Consider the following 20,405-nt stretch of genomic DNA (forward strand, 5'->3'; position numbering starts at 1 on the left):
TGTAGGTTATTGTCAGTATTTTAAATTTAATTTGTTGGCTGAGTGGCAGCCAATGCAGGGATTGGCATGTTGTATGTGTCTTAATAGACCCTTTTTATAGTGACAAATAAAGATTCATATCTGAACTAATCCCTATGGCTTGGCATTTTCACCTTTTGCCTTCATACAAGATTTTCCGATACCCTAGTGTAAGACAAGAGCATCATCGCCTGTGCCATAACTGCCCACTCTCATGCTATCAGTCAATCCTTTGCTCGGCCATCTAGTCTCATCCTTTACCTGTGTTGCTACTTCTGCAGCGGGAAAGCTTGAGACGGCTGGGGTGTGCTAAGAGGTGGCGTGACAGAGCTTCGCAGCTTGCTGAAGGATACCTACCTGAAGGCTGCAGTTGACAATTGGGGCTGCCTTTAAGCAATATATCAGATAAGTGTGGCTGCAGAAATAGGAAAAATGGCCAGCAGTAGCACCTCAACATCCATGGAATCAGCTAATGGGTTTGGACCACAAGCCTTGGTTGCCCTGCTCTAGTGACACCCATGGTTACTGCTATGTTATGACTATCATCTGACCCAGAGTCAGATGCATCATGAGTAATGACTCAAAGGAAAATACTAAATGTTGCGTCATTAAAGCTGCTCTCCAGGGAGAAAAATGTCCCCTTTTCCACTTAACCCCCCCCCCCCACATCTAATCTATATTTTCCATTTTAAAAAATCTACCTAAAAGCCTTAAATTACTTGAATAGAAAGAACTTAGATCACATGACAGGTCCAGGTCTTCTGTCTTTGCTTCCTGGTGACATGGATGCTGCTCAACAACTGTTAAAAATTAAACACAGGTTCCTTACTGGAGTCTTCCCAGGATCCTCAGGGCATCCTTCAAGCATGATGATCTAATCCCAATCACTAAATATTCTTTTACACTTTAGTATGTTAATGTCATTTCAAAAGTTGTTGCATATCTTTTTAAAATATCTAACTTCAATTAAAATGCATTTCCTGCTATAGGTGACAACGGCTTAACAAACGCTCTCCTGCGTTGTCACACTGTCATATGCACCCCCATTGTTGTACTTTCCTCTCAGCCACAGTGACTTTTGCTTTTTCATGGCAAAATGAAGCCCACCCCATCCAACCTTCCATACATTCACAATTCTTTTTTTTAACCCTTCAAATGCTTTCTTTTTTAACTTACCCTGGAGTCCCTTGCCACTTGTGTCTTCTCGGCATCTCCTCCAGTAGTAAAGACCATTTAACCCCAGTGCAGTCCAGGCTTCTAATGCCATAAAGCCACTGCTTGAAGTCTTCAGCACCTGTGAGGACCCCGTCTCGATAGACCCCTCTTAATCTCAGTAGGAGCTTCCATGTCAGCAGCAGACAATGTGGGCACTCGAAAAAAGACCCTCCCACACTGCAGTCCATGACATGACCAAGTATTTAGGTAAAAAAATTGGCGTATCAAGTTATTTCAAATTGAATTGGGCTTTAAGTTAGCAGGGGGCGAAGTGGGTAACATTTAGTGGGGGGTGTGAGTAGTTACACAGAGATCAGCTTTATATTAAATATTGAAATACTATATCATTTTTTATTTTAACCTTGTACAGAAGATTCCTTTATTCTCTATTTGAAGTGTATATTAAAATCAAATTAAGCAGGTCACATTTGTCAGTTTTCTCCCATTTCCTGCTGCTGTCAGTAGCATTTTTAGTAAATAATTTAGTATTCTGCTGGAGTTGTGCATTATAAATTCTTTCTGTTCTCTGTCAGTAAAAACACTGTAAATATGGGAGGTTTGAGCATAGTGTGTACATAGAATAAAGTGTTTATGTATCAGGATAAAAACGTCTTTCTTCCAGAGGATCTAATGACCTCTAATTACTTTGCCATTACGTGCTGTAAAATGCTTCTATAGATGTATTTGGAAACTAAGCACACACCGTTTTCGAAGTATAGTGGCTGCAATAAAACCAGGTTTTGGGTGTAAATATATAAAGTTTTGTATATAACATCGGGCCATTTAGGGCAGCAGTGGAGCATTTTGGAGCAGTGTGTGATTATTTTTGTCTGTTCTGATTCTTACTGGCTGCAGGCTCAACTACTTCTCCCTGCCTTCTAGTGAATTCTAGAATGTAGTTGGTTGGAAGAGGCAGACCCTTGGCCTGAATATTTATGAGTTCAGCCAATCCCTAGGCGAGAATTTCAGGTGGCTGAGGAGGGCATATTTTGAGGCCTGGAGCAGCAGGGTTTTTGTCCAGAAGGAGAATATCCCAGTTTGAAGGGCTGCTGCCCTCCTGGGCAGTTTAGCTGAGGTTGCAGGAGTTCATCATCCCAGCTTAGTGGGAGCAGGGTGGAGGGGCAATTTTCTGGAAGCAGTTGGAGCCAAATCAAGGGGGTTCACTGAGGATCTGGCCTGGAGATTCACAGAAGTGTTTGGCAGATATTGCATGGAGGAATCCAAGTACTCAGCATGTGAGTAGAGGTCTGGATGTAAGATTCAAGTGACTGTCTGCTGCTTTAAACCCTTGAGTGACTGCTCCTGTGTTGCTGAACTGCCCTTGCTTGGGGTCCCAGTATTGCTAGTGATCCTAGTATCAGCTAAGAGGGAAAATAGACTGAGGAGCGTAGACAGGGCAAAGAGTGTCCTCTGGTTACTGGTGCACTACATTTGAAGTATTCCAAAGTCCACCCTGCACTCTACCCAAGTTCAATGAGCATTAAAGCATAAAAATACACCACTTGCCTGGTCATTGAGTAGTGAGACTATCTGATTATTCGTGTGCCTGGCTTCCTGTACACCCGAACGGGAAGAGAACCTGGGGAAAATCACCCGGGGAGGGTTGCACTACAATACCTTTTCTTGCTCGGAAGAAATAGCTGTTTGTTTCACCGTGAATTTTTGGATACCTAATCTGAATGGGAGAGACTGGTTCATTACTACACCTGGTGCACTCTCAGTGTTCTGAGGAAATAATTAATCCTTGTAGTGTATCTCACCAAAACGAAAATTTCCATTGCAGAGGATGCCTAAACTTTGACTTGAATCCTATTGTAGACTTCCGATAAAATCAGTGAGCCAATCACAAAAGCAGGAAATGACATTTCTGGAGATGTTGTGTATACCAACGGTGTACAGAACACTCCCAGGCTTCCATGTTGAATTGAATTTACAGTACATTAGAGCAGCTGTAGCTTGGAAAGGTAATTGTTACAAACATTAGAGTAACTGTGTGCAGGAATACTAATAATTATGTTACCATAATATTGTTACTACAACTTTTTTTTTTTTAATGCTTTCTTTATTGGTGGAAAGAGTAGGAGAGTTTAAAGTTTACGTTGAAGCCTTGAGATCTGAGATGCTGAATAAGACTGGAGAGCTCCTGAGGACAGGGAAGTTGAAGGTTAAACGTGAATTCCATCCACTGGTGTCACCCTCTTCCCTAACCACTTCTGCCCACAGATCTGCTCCCCAGTAGTATACAGAATATGCTGCCAGCTCTCCTCATCCTGTTATAGAAATACATTATGTTGAGATCTAAACAGTAGGGAGGTCACCACCAGAGGGCCGCATTATAATTTTTCTATAGTGCCCTATGATAGTTACATAGTAAGGTTGAATAAAGACACCAGTCCATCCAGTTCAACCTGAGTAAGTGTGGGTGCTTGTCTACAATTGCCCCCATCCCTGTACATTGTGTCTCATTAAGATGCTCATCTATTATTATTATTTATTTAAGGTACCCATATAGCGCTGTCAATTTACACAGCACTCCACACATACATTGCACACTCACATCGGTCCCTACCCTCAAGGAGCCCACAATCCAAGGTCCCCAACTCACATTTATATACTAGGGCCAATTTTGTATAGTAGCCAATTAACTTACCAGTATGTCTTTGGAGTGTGGGAAGAAACTGGAGTACCCGGAGGAAACCCTAGCAGGCAGGCACAGGGAGAACATGCAAACTCCAGGCAGCTAGTGTCGTGGTTGGGATTCAAACCAGCGACCCTTTTTACTGCTAGGCAGGAGTGCTACCCCCACTACACCAGTGATTTTCAACCAGGGTTCCTCCAGAGGTTCCTAGGGGTTCCTTCAGCATTGGGCAATTTCTGCCTCTCAGATAAGTTCCCACTGACACCATTGATCTTTTTAGCTATCTGTAAGGAGGTAATTCTTCCCAATGACCACAAGTGTAAGGACCATTCTTCCCAGTGACCATCACACTAATGTATCATGAGTTGTAAATTTCAAATTTTTAGCAGGCGTTCCTCGAGACCAGAGAATTATTTCAAGGGTTCCTCTGTGTTGAAAAGGTTGAGAAAGGCTGCACTACACCATTGTGCCGATTGATCTGTAGTTACACCCCTGCTGTGTGCCCATTGGTATTGTATCACCTGTAACTGAAAATGAAGGGAAATCTCCCAAAAGGACACTAACAACACAAAAAAAAAGTTAACAAATCTAACCCCTACAATCCCTACACCTCCAAACCTCCCAGCAACAACAGTCTCAACTTAAGGACTGGAAGGATTTACCTCCTTAATGACTAGACCATTTTTTGCAATAGGGTACTGCGTCGCTTTAACTGACAATTGCGTGGTCGTGCGACATTGTACCAGAACAAAATGTATGTCTTTTTTTTCCCCACAAATAGAACTTTCTTTTGGTGGTATTTGATAACCTCTGCGGTTTTTATTTTTTGCGCTATAAACAAAAAAAAGTGTAAATTTAGAAAAAAAAATATTTTTTTGCTTTCTGCTATAATACATATCCAAAAAAACAAATGTATTCATCAGTTTAGGCCAATATGTATTCTTCTACATATTTTTGGTAAAAAAAATTCCCAATAGGCATATATTGATTGGTTTCTGCAAAAGTTATCGAGTCTACAAACTATGGTATAGATTTAGGGATTTTTTTAAAAATAGTTTTTACTGGTAATGGCGGCAATTTGCGATTTATTCGTGGGATTGCGGCAGACAAATCTGACCCCAAATTATACTTTTTGGAGAGTAGTGACATTATTACATTGATCGGTGCTATAAAAAATGCACTGATCAGTGTATAAATGACACTGGCAGGGAAGGTGATAACACTGGGGGGCGCTCAAGGGGTTAAATATGTTTCATATCAGCAGCAGGCAAGACCCTCCCACACTGCAGTCCAGAAGAAAAAAAGACTCATCACATGACCAAGGATTTACGGAAAAACATTTGGGGTATCAAGTTTAGTTTTTTTATATTTAATTGGGCTTTAAGTCAGCAGGGGGTGAAGTGGGTAAAATTTAGTGGGGGGTGTGAGTAGTTACAGTAGTTATATTAATTATGGAAATACTATATCATTTTTTATTTTAACCTTGTACAGAAGATTCCTTTATTTTCTGTTTGAAGTGTATATAAAAATCGAATTAAGCAGGTCACATTTGTCAGTTTTCCCCCATTTCCTGCTGCTGTCAGTAGCATTGAGAATAGAATGTGCAAAGGTGCAACCTGAGGTTCGTGGGCCTCCCGGCAAGGACGGACGGGTCCTACAGGCTTCAGCGAAACTCTCCTATGACCTTGGGAAGAGAAAATCATTTCTTTAAAAATTTAGCATCTGTAACACTACACAATCAGCATGTTGTGGCAATTCATATTAAAACGCACACTTTACTTCAGGACATGGCAACACAGTATATTTTTAATAGTACTCCAGTGCACTACCTGAACACATCCCAACAATGTGCATTGTGTTGCAAAATATGCAGCATACTCTAAAGCTTCATACACACGATCAGATTTTCAGATGGGAAATGTGTGATGACAGGCTGTTGGCGGAAAATCCGACCGTTTGTACGCTCCATCGGACAATTGTTGGATTTTCCACGGAAAAATGTTGGATAGCAGGCTTTAAAATTTTCCACGGACAAATGTCTGTTGTCGGATTTTCTGAGCTTGTGTACACAAGTCCGTCAGACAAAAGTCCAAAGTACAAACACGCATGCTCGGAAGCAAGGAAGAGCCAGAAGTGGTCGGTCTTGTAAACTAGCGTTCGTAAAGCAGAATTAACATTCGCAAAGTGGCAAATTATGAAATCTCCAAATGCAGCGCACAGTCTCTTCTTTAATGGGATAATAATGAAGCTGCTTTGCTGGTGATACTGATGCTGTTATTGCAAACTACTTTTCAAAGTTTTTTTTTTTCTAGTGATATCAAGAATAATATTATTATGCTTTTTTTTTTTTTTTTTTTGGTACAAGTTACCACAACACTATTATCCCATAGTTTTTAAGAGCAAAGATACAACTGTTGGTGTCCCTTGTCAATTTTACATTGTATTTTTTTAAATGTAACTGCCTACTCTCAAATTGTCATTTGAAGTAAAACACATAGCCAAGTTTTATTGTGCATTAAAAAAAAAGAAAACAAATAAAATTAGACATGCTATCTGCCAATAGAACTTAACCAAAAAGGGCATTCTATGCATCCAAAAATATAGAAAATATAACTAATCAAATCATTATTATTCAACCAAAAATTTAAATAGAAGCCTCATGCATGTGTCCTGCTTCTTAATATAGGGGGTTCAACAATGCCAAGAGTTGGTGAAAGCAGGGGTCCATCATCAGGAGATAATTCCAAAAATCATCCGGATTATTCTCCTGGAGCTCTCGCAGCAAAGGCATACGACGTAATTGGTCACGATTAATAAAGCAACCAATTTTTGGTCCAAGAAATCCTCCTCCTCTTGTTCCTGGACTGGACTTGGGTCAAAGCAATAACTCGAAGGCCAATAATAAATAACACGTTATCTCCTCCGATTCCGCACATGACTGGTTGACGAACGGCCATTCAGAAACAAACTGATAAGTGTGAAATGAAAAGCACAAATCAACACTCACCAAACTTCTACTAACATGAAATTAGCAGAAGGAGAACAAAGGGTGGCGCCTGACAATTGAACTTTCTCTTTTTCATCTCGTAGTACGTCTAGTACATCACTACATTCGTGTTTGTTGGCCGACAGTTGTATACCGTTTGTCTGCAAGGCAAAATCCAGGCAAACACTAGACATGTGCAAAAGGAAAAAATTAGTTTAGTTTCGTTTCGTTTTAATTTGTTAATTCATTAATTTCGTTTAGTTATATTCGTTAACTTCCTTAAATTCGTTTTCGGATTTCGTTTAGTTTTCTACCAAATTCGAAAAATCGGCCACATTCGAAAATATTTCAACCAAATTCGAAAATATTTCTACCGGATTCGAAATGATTTCAACATGATTCGACATTATTTCAACCGCATTCGAAATGATTTCAACATGATTCGACATTATTTCAACCACATTCGAAAATATTTTGTGACCCGAAATTTGGGGTTTCTAGCTATAAGTGACCCCGAGATATGTGGCCCCAAAATCGGGTCGCAAAATGTCATTCTCTGCTCTAATAACTAATAACATTTTGCGACCCGAATTTGGGGCCACATATCTCGGGGTCACTTATAGCTAGAAACCCCAAATTTGGTATGCAAACATAATAATACTAGCACTACAACATATCCAAATTTGAAGTGTCTAGCACCAAGTGACCCCGAGATACATGGCCCTAAATTCGGGTCACAAAATATTTTCGAATGCGGTTGAAATAATGTTGAATCATGTTGAAATCATTTTGAATGCGGTTGAAATAATGTCGAATCATGTTGAAATAATTTCGAATGCGGTTGAAATAATTTCGAATCATGTCGAATTCATTCGAATTCATTCATTATATTTCTTTCGTATTCGTTGTAATTTGTTATTTTTTTATTCGGACATTCGGATGCATCTGAATGTCCGAAAGATGCAAAATTCGGCCGAATTTCGATTCGTTACGAAACGAATTGCACAAGCCTAGCAAACACCTTCGCTCAAGGAACTCTGAAGGAACCCTGGCTAAAAAAACTCTACTCTAAATGTTTGTGCAATGAGGTGTGTCATGGCTCATTCATTTTCAATGCAGTTCATTGGGATCAGATGTAAATGGTAGTAAAACTGCAGGTTCAGATGAATTTGATTCAACTCAGAAAAGGACCAGAGTTAGACCAGAGGTGAGTCTGAGGGAAAAGTGATGGGTAGGCAAGCTAATTTTAACCTGCAGTTACGTGTTATCCCAGTGTTCTTGTGTCTGTTTCCCTTGGGTGCCTTGACAGCTTTCAGCCTTCTTTCACCTTTGTTATCCCCTGTGAGTTTCTGCCTGTTATTTGTTAGCATCATCTGTGTCTGCAGTCCGCTTCAGTGTCTCCCTGTGTATTACTAGTCTGTTTTCAGCTCAAAGTTCCAGTGCACTTCAAACTGCTCCTAATCATTCTTTTTTTCTCTGTGCTTTGTCACTTACCCCCTGTTTCTTTGCATTGCTACCAGGGGCGGACTGACCATTGGGCCACTCGGGCACTGCCCGAGGGCCCCATGCCACTAAGGGGCCCCATCGGCGTTGCCAGCCTCAGTAAAACCAGGGACAGTATGTAAATATTTGTGTTTTTTTTTTTACATCTGTCTCTGAAATGTCCCTTACCGACATCCTTGTGGTCTAAAAATCCTGAGATTATAGCTGCCCCACCTCTCCAGTACTATCTCAGCCAATAGAAACATGTCTGTGTATACTGTGTGATTGTATACTGTGTGTGTGTGTGTTTGTGTCTATTGTGTGGCCCCATAATCTCTAATTGCCTGGGGGCCCCATAATCTCCTATTGCCTGGGGGCCCCCTGAGTTGTCAGTCCTCCCCTGATTGCTACCTGTTCCCAGTGTCTGTGTTTCCGTGCACATCTGCCAGCTCACCTGTACTTCCTACTGTCCTGTGATCCTAAGTTCTGTAAGGGATTCTTAGTTGCCTTTAAGCCCCTAGTTTCCAGTATCTGTATGATGAGGTGCGTTTGAGAAACACAACCTGGGAGTGTCTGCAGCACAAGCTATCTCCACCTTCAAGAACACTGGAGAAGAAAGAACTCTGGTTGGAGGAAAAAAAAATTACTTTGATTCCCCCATCAACACCGTTAGTGCTATTATTTTCTGCAAGCGTGGAGCCTGTAGGTAGTTTAAAATAGCCAGTTAAGTGCTGACCCGGCCGGGAGGATAGGGGTAATGCCTTTCCCCGTTCTTTGGTCTCTTGGCGGGTGATTCTCTTGGCCTGTCCCACAGTTCCTGTGATATATAAATATCGGACAGTGGTACAGAGGAAGGAGGATGCCCATGGAGAGCTCTAAAGTGTGGAGCCAGAGCCCCCTTAGAAAGCCGCCTAAGGTCAGTTCGAGTTTGAATCGTCTCCCACAGCATGTTCCCGACAAAGGTCTAGTAGAGAGCTATGACCGGGGCCCTAAGGGAAAGAGATGGTGAATGACACCCGCAGAGAGCAGAAGGGTATTGTTTATCACCATTGGGATGTAAAGTCATCAGAACCTGGGGTTTGCCCCAAAGACACCAGCCCTGGAGGAATGCCTTTGATGGACTCAATATATTACTATAATTGCCTTTGCACTTTCCTAAGTAAAGCATTTGAAACGTTGTGCCAGCCTGGTCAGAAGTTGCTGAAAGGGGTTTAATGCAAGTAGCACATACACATTGGGGTATGAAGACATTGGTGTGAAGTGGAGTACTGTGAGGACACAAGTGGTTGCCTGGGATAACGGAATTTTTACAGTAGCCTATCAATAGTGTGTACCCGTTGTAGGTAGAATGGCCTCTAGCCGCAATGGAGATGTTGTTGGCACTCCTTCTGCCAGCTGTTTGTCTCCCAGAGCAACGGGAGCTGACTCGTGCCTCAGAGGTTTTCCTGTACAGGGGTACAGAAGTTCAAGAGTTAAGTTAAATACACATGTGGAGCTCATGCAGGGTGCACGGCGAGGTCCACTCTGCAACTGGGGAATGGTAGTGGAAAACATTGGACAGGTTGACGTGGACAAGGTTTGGCATGTCCCTTCTAGATGCAAACAACAGAGAAGAAATTAACTGGAGAGAAGTTGTAGTGCAAGTGTACATGTATGTTCATCTCTAAGAGCAGAGACCTGCCTTAAGGTTGAGTATTCCCTCCACGGCAGCCTCAGCCTTGTCCCAGGGCATTGATGAAAACAGCACAAAGCAAAGGTACGTCATGTGCATTAAAGTGACCCTGTACAAGGTGTAGGGTTAAGGGTAGGCCTCTCATGTGAATGAGGAGGAAAACATGGAGGACATGATGACCACCCTGTCACCCTGACCTGCCCTACAAGACTTTGATAGATCGACTTCAGTACAAACAGTCTGCCCAGAGATGGTTTGAAATTTGGCTGATTCATGCTGAACTGCCTGAATTTCCATCCATCTACGGCGGGTTTTAGACTCTGTGCCTCGGCCCTTCCAAGGGCTCTCACCTTTCATGTGTGGGCAAGCTGGGTTTTCCACCAATAGTACCAATAAGTATCCTATATGTCCTAGACTCCTCATGTACCCCAACTGGGTCCTTGCATTCCTTGGGATCCCTGTGCACCTCTGCGTTTCTCATTCATATCATTAAACCTGTGTCCGTGTAAGCTCAGCATCCTACTGCTGTAAAAGAAACCTGTACACCTGTTTTTCTGTGAGCCCTGCACCACAAAGCTGTACAGTAAGTATCTCTTATGCCGCATACACATGACCGGACTTTGACCGGACCGGACAGACTTTCGGCGGAGTTCCGACGAACCTTCTGAATGAACGGACTTGCTCACACACGAAAGGACTAAGTCAGTTCAAAAGTCTGTTAGTTTTGAACATGATGACGTAAACGAGACTAAACAAGGAAGTTCAATAGCCAGTAGCCAATAGCTTCCCTTCCGTCGTATTTGGTCCATCAGACCAGCACACAGACAAACGGTTTTCTCGATTTTAGTACGTCGGAATTGAGTCCGTCGGAATAGATTTGAAACATGTTCTATTTCCAGGTCCGTCTGATTTATTTATAGGTCCGGCGGACTAATCCCTTTGAACCTAGTATGCCGGAAAGTCCGGTCATGTGAACGCGGCATTATTAGTATTCCGTGCTCAGCCTGCCTGAAAGACCAGCACCCCAGTGTGCTGCATTAAACTCCTGCAATTCCTGTAAGATTCCTGTAAAATTCCTGTAAAAAAATCCTAGGGAAAAATCTTGAGAGTTTATCAAGCAAACTAAGACTCTAAACAAACCTGTTTTTGATTGGTTGCTGTCTTTGTTTTTATACAATGGGGGAAATTCACAATTTTTAGATTGTCTGTGTAGGGTAGGGCACATGACTGCCTGGGTAATTCCTCAGGGTGCCCACTATGTTTTGCCATAGTTAACCTTCACAGTAGGATCAGGGACCCCCTTGTAGTAAGTAGGCAGTGTAGTACCATAAGTAGTTGCTAGAGGCCCTCAGATTAGTAGTAGGATGTGTCAATATATGGAGGTAGGGAAAGCAGGGAAGGAAAGGTGCAGGACTATTGGGGCTACTCATATCCCCTTTGCATGGGATGCAGGAATACCCTAAAAGATATGGACCACTTGAGTTGGCTCTCCTCTCGTTATGGTTCTCTCTGTTGTTTGCAACCTTTAAAAATGTGCCATAATCATTGGGATGACTGAAGTATATACATGAAAATCAATTAGTTCAGTAAACAGTTAAAAGGTTTTCATCATTTGGACTCTTCCTTCTCCTAACCTCAAGACAGAGACATCTTCCGGAAACAGACAGTACTGGATGAGGCTGCTTTTGGAGTCTATTTTAAGGCCTGAAGCAGGGGTGGGATGGACTAATTGGAAGGTTCTGGTTAGATCGGTCAAGAGCCTCACAGACTGTGCTTGTGTATTGGCAGGTTCAAGGGGATAATCTGAGGAGGATCCCATGCCCAGAGTGCCCTGGTAGGTCTAGGGTACTATTCTATGTCCAGGCAGGAACGTTCTCCCCCCACCACTTGGTTAGCTTCACACTTGGAAGACGTGCTGCTCCCTTTATACTACACTTGTAACACCGTCTTACATCTTGGCCTACAGAATTCTGACCACATTCAGTGCGCAAGCAGGTCCAGCTGTTGTAGTTTTAGATTGTAAGCTCCTTGGCGGACAAGGACTAATGTGAAGGATTGTAAGAACAATGTAAAGAATATTATCTTAGTGGAATACAAATATGGTAAATAAATAATAAGGAATCATGGAGCTCAGTTCTCTTCAGCCTTGCCTCTAATGATGTTACAGACAGACACAGACGAGGGGAGGAGGGAGATGTCTGCAAATCAGTATCTGTAATCTATAACAGACTATGAGTGACACAAGAGTCAGCCAATGCTGTATAACAAGAAGGACAAAACTCATCTTTGATGCTCGTCTCTGCTATATAAAGGAGCACTGGGGCCAGCCTAAAAGAAAGTTATGCAACAAAATTACATTTTTTGAGGTTAAAAGTCTAACTTTAAAATTCTGAATTATGAATCGTATTCAATAATTTTTACGTTTAGTCTCAGATTTATGACTTTAATTAAAGAATTTTGAGGTTTGAAGTCAGAACTCTGAGGTAATAAAGCTGGAATTCTATGTTTTAGGCCTCATGCACATGGACAGAGGTGCAAAGTTCCTGACACTTTCTAGTGCCCAGGGGAACTGTACAGTGCCTTGAAAATATATTCATACCCCTTGAAATTCTCCACATTTTGTCATGTTACAACCAAAAACGCAAACGTATTTCTGTTGGGTTTTTCCATGATAAACCAAAACAAAGTGGCACATAATTGTGAAGTAGAAGGAAAACGATAAAGTTTTCAAAATTTGTTACAAATAAATATCTGAAAAGTGTGGTGTGCATTTTTATTCAGCGACCCTTTACTGTGATACCCCTAACTAAAATTTAGTAGAACACTTGCCTTCAGAAGTCACCTAATTAGTAAATAGAGCCCACCTGTGTGTAATTTAATCTCAGTATAAATACAGCTGTTCTGTGAAGCCCTTGTTAGAGAATCGTAGTGAACAAAAAGCATCATGAAGGCGAAGAAACACACCAGACAGGTCAGGGATAACGTTGTGGAGAAGTTTAAAGGGGTTGAAAAGTTTCAGGGTTTTTCACCTTAACACATTCTATGCATTTAGGTGAAAAACCTTTTGTGGTGCAGCTCCCCCCCCCCCCCCCCCAGATCCACCCTTTTACTTACCTGAATCCAATCTTTACAGCGATGGGGACGAGCACTGCAGCTCTAGCCGCTGTCTCGGGTCCTCATTGGATAGATTGATAGCAGGAGCCATTGGCTTCCGCTACTGTCAATCAAATCCAGTGACACGGTAGCCAGGAGGCGGGGCTGAGTCCTGTTGTCTGTGTCAATGGACGCAGCAGCAGGACTCAGGAGCGTGCCCGCACGAGTGCCCTCCATGGAATGTGGCACTCCGTGGGGGACCTCGATGCGGGGAGGAGCCAGAAGCGCCACTGGGGGACCCCAGAAGAGGAGGATCCAGGCTGCTCTGTGCACAACCCCTTGCACAGAGGAGGTAAGTATAACATGTTTGTTATTTGAAACAAAAAAAACACGAACCTTTACAATCACTTTAAAGCAGGGCTAGGTTTTATAAAAAATATCCTAAGCTATGACCATCTCACGGAGCACTGTTCAATCCATCATCCAAAAATGGAAAGAGTAAGGCACAACTGCAAACCTATCAAGACATGAAATTGACAGACTGGGCAAGGAGAGCATTCATCAAAGAAGAAGCCAAGAGGCCCATGGTAACTCTGGAGGAGCTGCAGAGATCAACGGCTCAGGTGGGAGTATCTGTCCACAGGAGAACTAATAGTTGTGCACTCCACAAATCTGACCTTTATGGAAGAGTGACAAGAAAAAATCTATTGTTGAAAGAAAGCCATAAGTACCGTATATACTCGAGTATAAGCCGAGATTTTGAGCCTCTTTTTTTAGGCTGAAAGTGCCCCCCTCGGCTTATACTCGAGTCACTGCCGTCTGTCTACCCGATCAGCGTGTCGTGCAGACAGACAGCGGCCATTCCACTATTTAAAAGCCGCGCCTCCCTGTCTGTGATAGGTGGAACACTCAATTTCCCAGCAGTCAGTGGTCCGCCTATCACGGACATCCGCTCATCCTCATACTACGGACGAGGATGAGAGGATGTCCGTGATAGGCGGAACACAGACTGCTGGGAAATTGAGTGTTCCGCCTATCACAGATGGAGGCGCGGCTTTTGAACAGTGGAATGGCCGCCGTCTGTCACAGACGAGAAGAGGTGCGGCGATCCTGGCATGGCCGCCGGGGACACAGGCTCAGGACACAGGCTCAGGACACAGGTAGGCTGGACGCACAGGGCTGGACGCACAGGGATGGACGCACAGGGATGGACGCACAGGGATGGACACACAGGGCTGGACACACAGGGATGGACACACAGGGATGGACACACAGGGATGGACACACGGTGATGGACACAGGGATGGACAGGCATGTCTCACCCTCGGCTTATACACGAGTCAATACGTTTTCCCATTTTTTTTGTGGTAAATTAGGGGCCTCGGCTTATATTCGGATCGACCTATACTCGAGTATATACGGTAGTTCCGTTTGCAGTTTGTGAGAAGCCACGTGGCCAAATGAGACCAAAATTTTACTTGTTGACCTAAAAGCAAAACGCTATGTGTGTGTGGTGGAAAACTAACACTGAACATCTCCCTGAACAGACCATTCCCACCGTGAAACATGGTGGTGGCAGCATCATGTTGTGGGGATGCTTTTCTTCAGCAGGGACAGGGAAGCAGGTCAGGGTTGATTAGAAGATGGATGGAGCCAAGTACAGGGCAATCTTAGAAGAAAACCTTTTAGAGTCTGCAAAAGACTTGAGACTGGGGGGGAAGTTCACCTTCCAGCAGGACAACGACCCTAAACATACAGCCAGAGCTACAATGGAATGGTTTAGATCAAAGCACATTCATGTGTTAAAATGACCCAGCCAAAGTCCAGACCTAAATCCATTTTCCTTCCACTTCACAATTATGTACCACTTTGTGTTGGTCTATCACATAAAATCCCAATAAAATACATTTACGGTTTTGGGTTTAACATGACAAAATGTGGAAAATTTCAAGGGGTATGAATACTTTTTTAAGGCACTGTATGTGTCCTGTACTGCCACCAATGCAAGCAAATTGCTGTACGTAGCCATACTCGAGTAGACATAAATGTTTGCATTGGCGTTTACTTGTGCGTCCAGCACTTCTCCCTAAAGTGCGCCACTTTGGCATTTGTGCAAAAGCGCCATAGGCACATGTGCAGGTAAATGTCCATGGAGAAGCCATCAGTTTTTACCTAAGCATGACTACATAGAGCCTGTCACTTGAATTGAGGGCCATCTATGACACGTGTGACTCCCCCAGGCGCCAAATATTTCACACCTCGGCACACAGGAGCTACTAAGCATCTATGCGTGTGAGGCCTTTAAGCCCCATACACACTATTCGATTTTCTGCAGATTTTTGTCTTCAGATTTACCAAAACTATGTAGAGCAAGGGCCTGCCTGATCGCATACAAATTGAAACTCTTAAGGTTTGACCTCATATTATATGGTTTTGGTAAATCTGAAGGCAAAAATCAGCAGAAAATCGAATAGTGTGTATGGGAAATAAGCCTCGTACACACGGTTCGATTGTTGGCAGGGGATGGTCTGTTGATAGACTGTTGTCCTAAAATCTTACCATTTTGACAATTGTTATCCAACTTTCAGCCAACAAATGTATGATGACACGCTAGTAAATTTTCAGCGGACAATGGTTTGTTGTCAGATTTTCATATGATCAGTACACAAATCCATCACACAAAATTCGAAAGTACAAACACGCATGCTCGGAATCGACGCTCACCAAACACAAAATTAGCAGAAGGGGCCCCAAAGGGTGGCGCTCAAGAGCTGAAATTCCTCGTAGTACGGCACTACGTTCCTGTTTGTGGCACGACAATTGTGTACCGTTAGTATGCAAGACAAGATCCTGGCACACTCCCTTTTTACAAAAATCAGACGCTCGGTTCACCAACAATCATACCGTGTGTACGAGGCTTTAATCTCAGAATTTAAATTTTCAAACTCAGAGTTTTGACTTTTTATCACAGAATTCTGGCGTTTAAACACAAAATTCTGACTTCAAAGTCAGAATTTTGTTTGATAGATTTCTTTTAGGCTCCATGCATACTGGAGCTCATAAACTGCAGTTTATTGGAGTTTGGGCGTTTTTTTTAAAAGCCCATAAACTCCACTCTGTTAGCCTATGTGTCCATGCACACATGGACGTTTTTTAGCTTTAATGAGCAGTGGAGTTTATGGGCTTTTTTCTGAACGCCAGAAATTCGCGTTCAAAGTGCCGTTTTTCACCGCGAAAAAACGACAAACGCTGATAAACGCTCATAAACACGTGGTAATTAGTGTATCCCATGCACTGTGGGATTTTTGGAGTGTCCTCTGTGTATTTTTTATTGAAAACGCCCATAAACGCTAACGCTAATAAACGCTCATAAACGCTAGTATAAACGCTGTTAAAAGCACGTTTTTCAACCAGCGTTTTCTGCCAGCAATCTGAAGAAAAAGCTTTTTGGAGCTTCAGTGTGCATGGAGCCTTAGGATGGCCCCAGCTTAGATGCGCAAACATTTGTATAAATATCAAGGTGAAAACCTGTAACGAGAAATCTGTGCTGGCCATAACGAGCTCTGTCATCTTTCAATATTCTCAGACAGAACCACAAGTCAAATTGATCTTCTTTCCTGGTAGAGCTTTTTAAAACCTCAAAATTCAGCCCAGACACATTCATCTGCTTGCCAATGTACAATGCATGTAATTTGTGTTTGGGGGGATTTTATTTTGCAGGGACAAGCTTGCTGCAGGAGATCGTGTATCTAGTGAGCCAGGGAGCCGATCCAGACGAGATTGGACTGATGAACATTGATGAACAGCTGCCTGTCTTAGAGTATCCTCAGCCCGGGTTGGATATCATCAAGGTATTGTTCAGAGTATTTGTAGAAAAAACAAAAAAGCCTCAATCGATTTCAACTGAAAGCAAGCATCTGATTGTTTTTAGACATGATCACAAACGGGTAACAAAGAGGATACTATGGTCATGATTATGGTCAAATTAACCACTTGCTTACTGGGCACTTAAACCCCCTCAGTCCCAGACCAATTTTCAGCTTTCAGCGCTGATGCACTTTGAATGACAATTGCGCGGGCATACAACACTGTACCCAAATGAAATTTTTATCATTTTTTTCCCACAAATAGAGCTTTCTTTTGGTGGTATTTAATTACAGCTTGGAGTTTTATTTTTTGCTAAACAAACAAAAAAAGATGCAAACAAATAAAATAAAAAAAATCATGTTTAATAGTTTGTTATAAAATTTTGCAAACGGGTAATTTTTCTCCTTCATTGAAGTGCGCTGATGAGGCGACACTGATGGGCTGCATTGGTGGGCACTGATAGGCTGCACTGGTGGGCACTGATAGGCATAGTTAAGGCGGCACTAATAGGCACAGATAAGGCAGCACCGATGGGCACAGATAAGGCGGCACTGATGGGCAAAGATGGGCACAGATAAGGTGGCACGGATGGGTGGCACAGATGGGTGGCACGGATGGGTGGCACGGATGGGCACTGATAGGTACCACTGATAGATGGGACTGATGGGCACTGATAGGTGGCACTGATAGGTGGCTCTGATAGGTGGCACTGCTGGGCACTGATGGGCGGCACTGCTGGACACGGATATGTGGCACTGGGGTGCAGCACCTTTGTTGAGGCAGATTGTGGGCACTGCTGGGTGGCACTGTGGGCACTGCTGGGTGGCACTGCTGGGTGGCACTGTGGGCACTGCTGGGTGACACTGACAGGGGGCACTTTCTTTTTATTAATGTGGCACTGGCAGGGGGCAGGTGGGCACTGGCAGGGGGCAGGTGGGCACTAGAAGGGCTGGCCATGATCGGGACTGATGTCCCGATCACGGCCGCCGGTGATCGGCTTTTTTTTTTTCTCCTCGCGCTGACAGCGCGAGGAGGAATAATAGCCAATTACCGGCTCCGTTATATCACATGATCAGCTGTCATTGGCTGACAGCTGATCACGTGATAAGGGGTCGGGATCGACCCCTTGCACGGATCGGTGATCAGGCGAGTCTCATAGACTCGCCGATCACAAAGCGCGCCGCACGCGCCCCTCAGGGGACGCGCAGGCCGCTCGTGCACGGGACGACGTCAATAGACGTAGTCCCGGAAAAGGAGATCCGCGCTGTAGCCGTCATTTGAGTGGTTAAAGATCTATGGGGTACTACAAGTGCAAGCATGCCATATTAAGAATCAAGCTATACTTGTAGGGAAATAGGATAAAGCAAAGCTTCACTTTCTCAGTTAACACTGACTATTTTTAACCCTTATGCTGCTAGCATTAGTAAATAGATAGGAAGACTCTGACTACAAGTCAGAAAGCTGGCCGGAGTCTAGCCTGAATTTGTAGGAGGAGTGAGAGGGCTATATTATACCCCTCCTCCTCCTCTATCAGCTCCTTCGTCGGCTCATTTTTGGGTTCCCACCCATTCCCCCCATACTTTCATTATTTCATTTACATTTTATACACATTCATTCACGGTATGCCCTCTTTTAGGCATAGGCTAGGCCAAGGCACACCTCAGGTCTTGGTAGTTAGGGTTATCGCATTTCCTCGGTGAGGACTCTGACTACAAATCATATTTACTTGCTTTAATTTCTTCTGTTATACTTACCTGCTTTATGCAGTGGTTTTGTACAAAGCAGCCCAGATCCTCCTCTTCTCGGGTTTCCTGGTGGCACTCCTGGCCCCTCCCTCCTGCCGAGTGCCCCACAGCAAGCAGCTTGCCATGGGGGCACCCGAGCCGTGTCTCCATTCACACACAAGCCACGGTTCGCCCCCTCTCTCCTTACTGGCTCACTGACTTTAAATGACAGCAGCGGGTCTCAGCCAATCAGGAAAGAGAGTCCCAGGCAACTGAGGTTCTTGTCCAACATCGCTGGATCGAGATGGGGCTCAGGTAAGTATTAGGGAGGGCTGCTCCACACAGGTTTTTTTTTTAATCTTAATGCATAGAATACATTAAAGCAGAGTTACATCCAAAAATGCACTCCCCGCCCCCTTACATGCCACATTTGGCATGTCATTTTTTTCGGGGGGGGGGGGGGGCCTTCGTTAGGAGGGGGACTTCCTGTTCCACTTCCTCCTTCTGCCCAGGGACCGCCAAGGTGACTCCGCCTTTTGCCTTAGGTGGCCCCTCCCTCTAGGTGATCTCCAGGGACACGTCACAGGTCCCAGGAGATTGCCTGTGCACTCCGGGAGGGCAGCGTGACTCGCGCATGCACCATGCATGAAGCTGAAAGCTGTCACAGCCGGGTGCCCAGAGTGGCAATGGAGGTGCCGGCGGAGAGGAGGGGGAGAGGAACAATGCTCTGTTCGGCCGCATCGCTGAACCGTGGAGCAGAAAAGTGTCTGTTTATTAAAAGTCAGCAACTACACTTTTTGTAGCTGCTGACTTTTAATAAACATAAAAAGCCTGGAACTCCGCTTTAAGATAAAAAGCCTTCTGCCTTTAGAACCACTTTTTCCAGATAATTTCAGTTTTTCTCTGTTAAGTACTAATTGGCAGTCTTTAAAGTGGTTCTAAAGTCAGAAGTTTTTTTATGTTAATGCATTCTATTCTAAAAAACCTTCTGTGTACAGAAGCACCCCTTATACTTACCTGAGCCCCATCTGGATCCAACGATGTTGCACAAGAGTCTTGGTTATCAGGGACTCTCCCTAATCATTGGCTCCTGCTGCTATCAATCAAAGTTAGTGAGCCAATGAGGAGAGAGAGGGGGCAGGCAGGTGACATGGTAAGCTGCAGAGCGAAAGAGGAAATTGAGATGTTACTTGCCTAGCTGTGGAGTATAAAAAGTAGTATGTAAATCACAGGACGGGCTGAACAGGGTGGAAACTGTATTAATACTTTGGAGCCAGGCCTAGCTTATCATCACAACATCATCAAGAGACAACTGGCAGACTCTCAGCAGGCCAAGGATTAGTAGCAGAAAAGCACTTGCCATACATATTTTGTTTATAAAATATATGTATGGCAAAAATTACATATATTGAATCCTCCTAGTGCTAATAATATACAATGATCAGCCATAACATTAGGACCCCCTGTTATAACCCAAGACATAGACCAGCCATGGCATGCTGTGGTATCTGGCACCAAGCCGCCAGTAGCAGATCCTTTAAAGGATAAGTTCCCTTTAAAAAAAAAAAATGCATGTAAAAAAATGTGCATTTATTTTTCATTTTTAAGGAACCTGTAAAGCATTACATGAGCAATCAGCAGATCACTGGTGCCATGCAGGTCTCCTGCAGATCTTTCAGTGTATCTGTGTGCCTGTACATCCCATACGGG

The 20,405-nt window shown here is 43.6% G+C and overlaps 1 protein-coding gene across 1 annotated transcript in view; it reads left to right on the plus strand.

Moving 5' to 3' along the window:
- The window catches only part of SULT4A1 (sulfotransferase family 4A member 1), a 57,702-nt gene that overhangs the window by 15,010 nt on the left and 22,287 nt on the right, over positions 1-20,405 (plus strand). The window contains exon 2 of the mRNA XM_077469389.1: positions 16,825-16,955. Within this exon, the coding sequence (XP_077325515.1) occupies positions 16,825-16,955 (131 nt within the window). The remainder of the gene's footprint in view (positions 1-16,824; positions 16,956-20,405) is intronic.

This window comes from Lithobates pipiens, unplaced genomic scaffold (assembly GCF_037356315.1).
Source record: "Lithobates pipiens isolate NorthernLeopardFrog02 unplaced genomic scaffold, aLitPip1_a1.2 Scaffold_8, whole genome shotgun sequence".
NCBI classification, from domain to species: domain Eukaryota; kingdom Metazoa; phylum Chordata; class Amphibia; order Anura; family Ranidae; genus Lithobates; species Lithobates pipiens.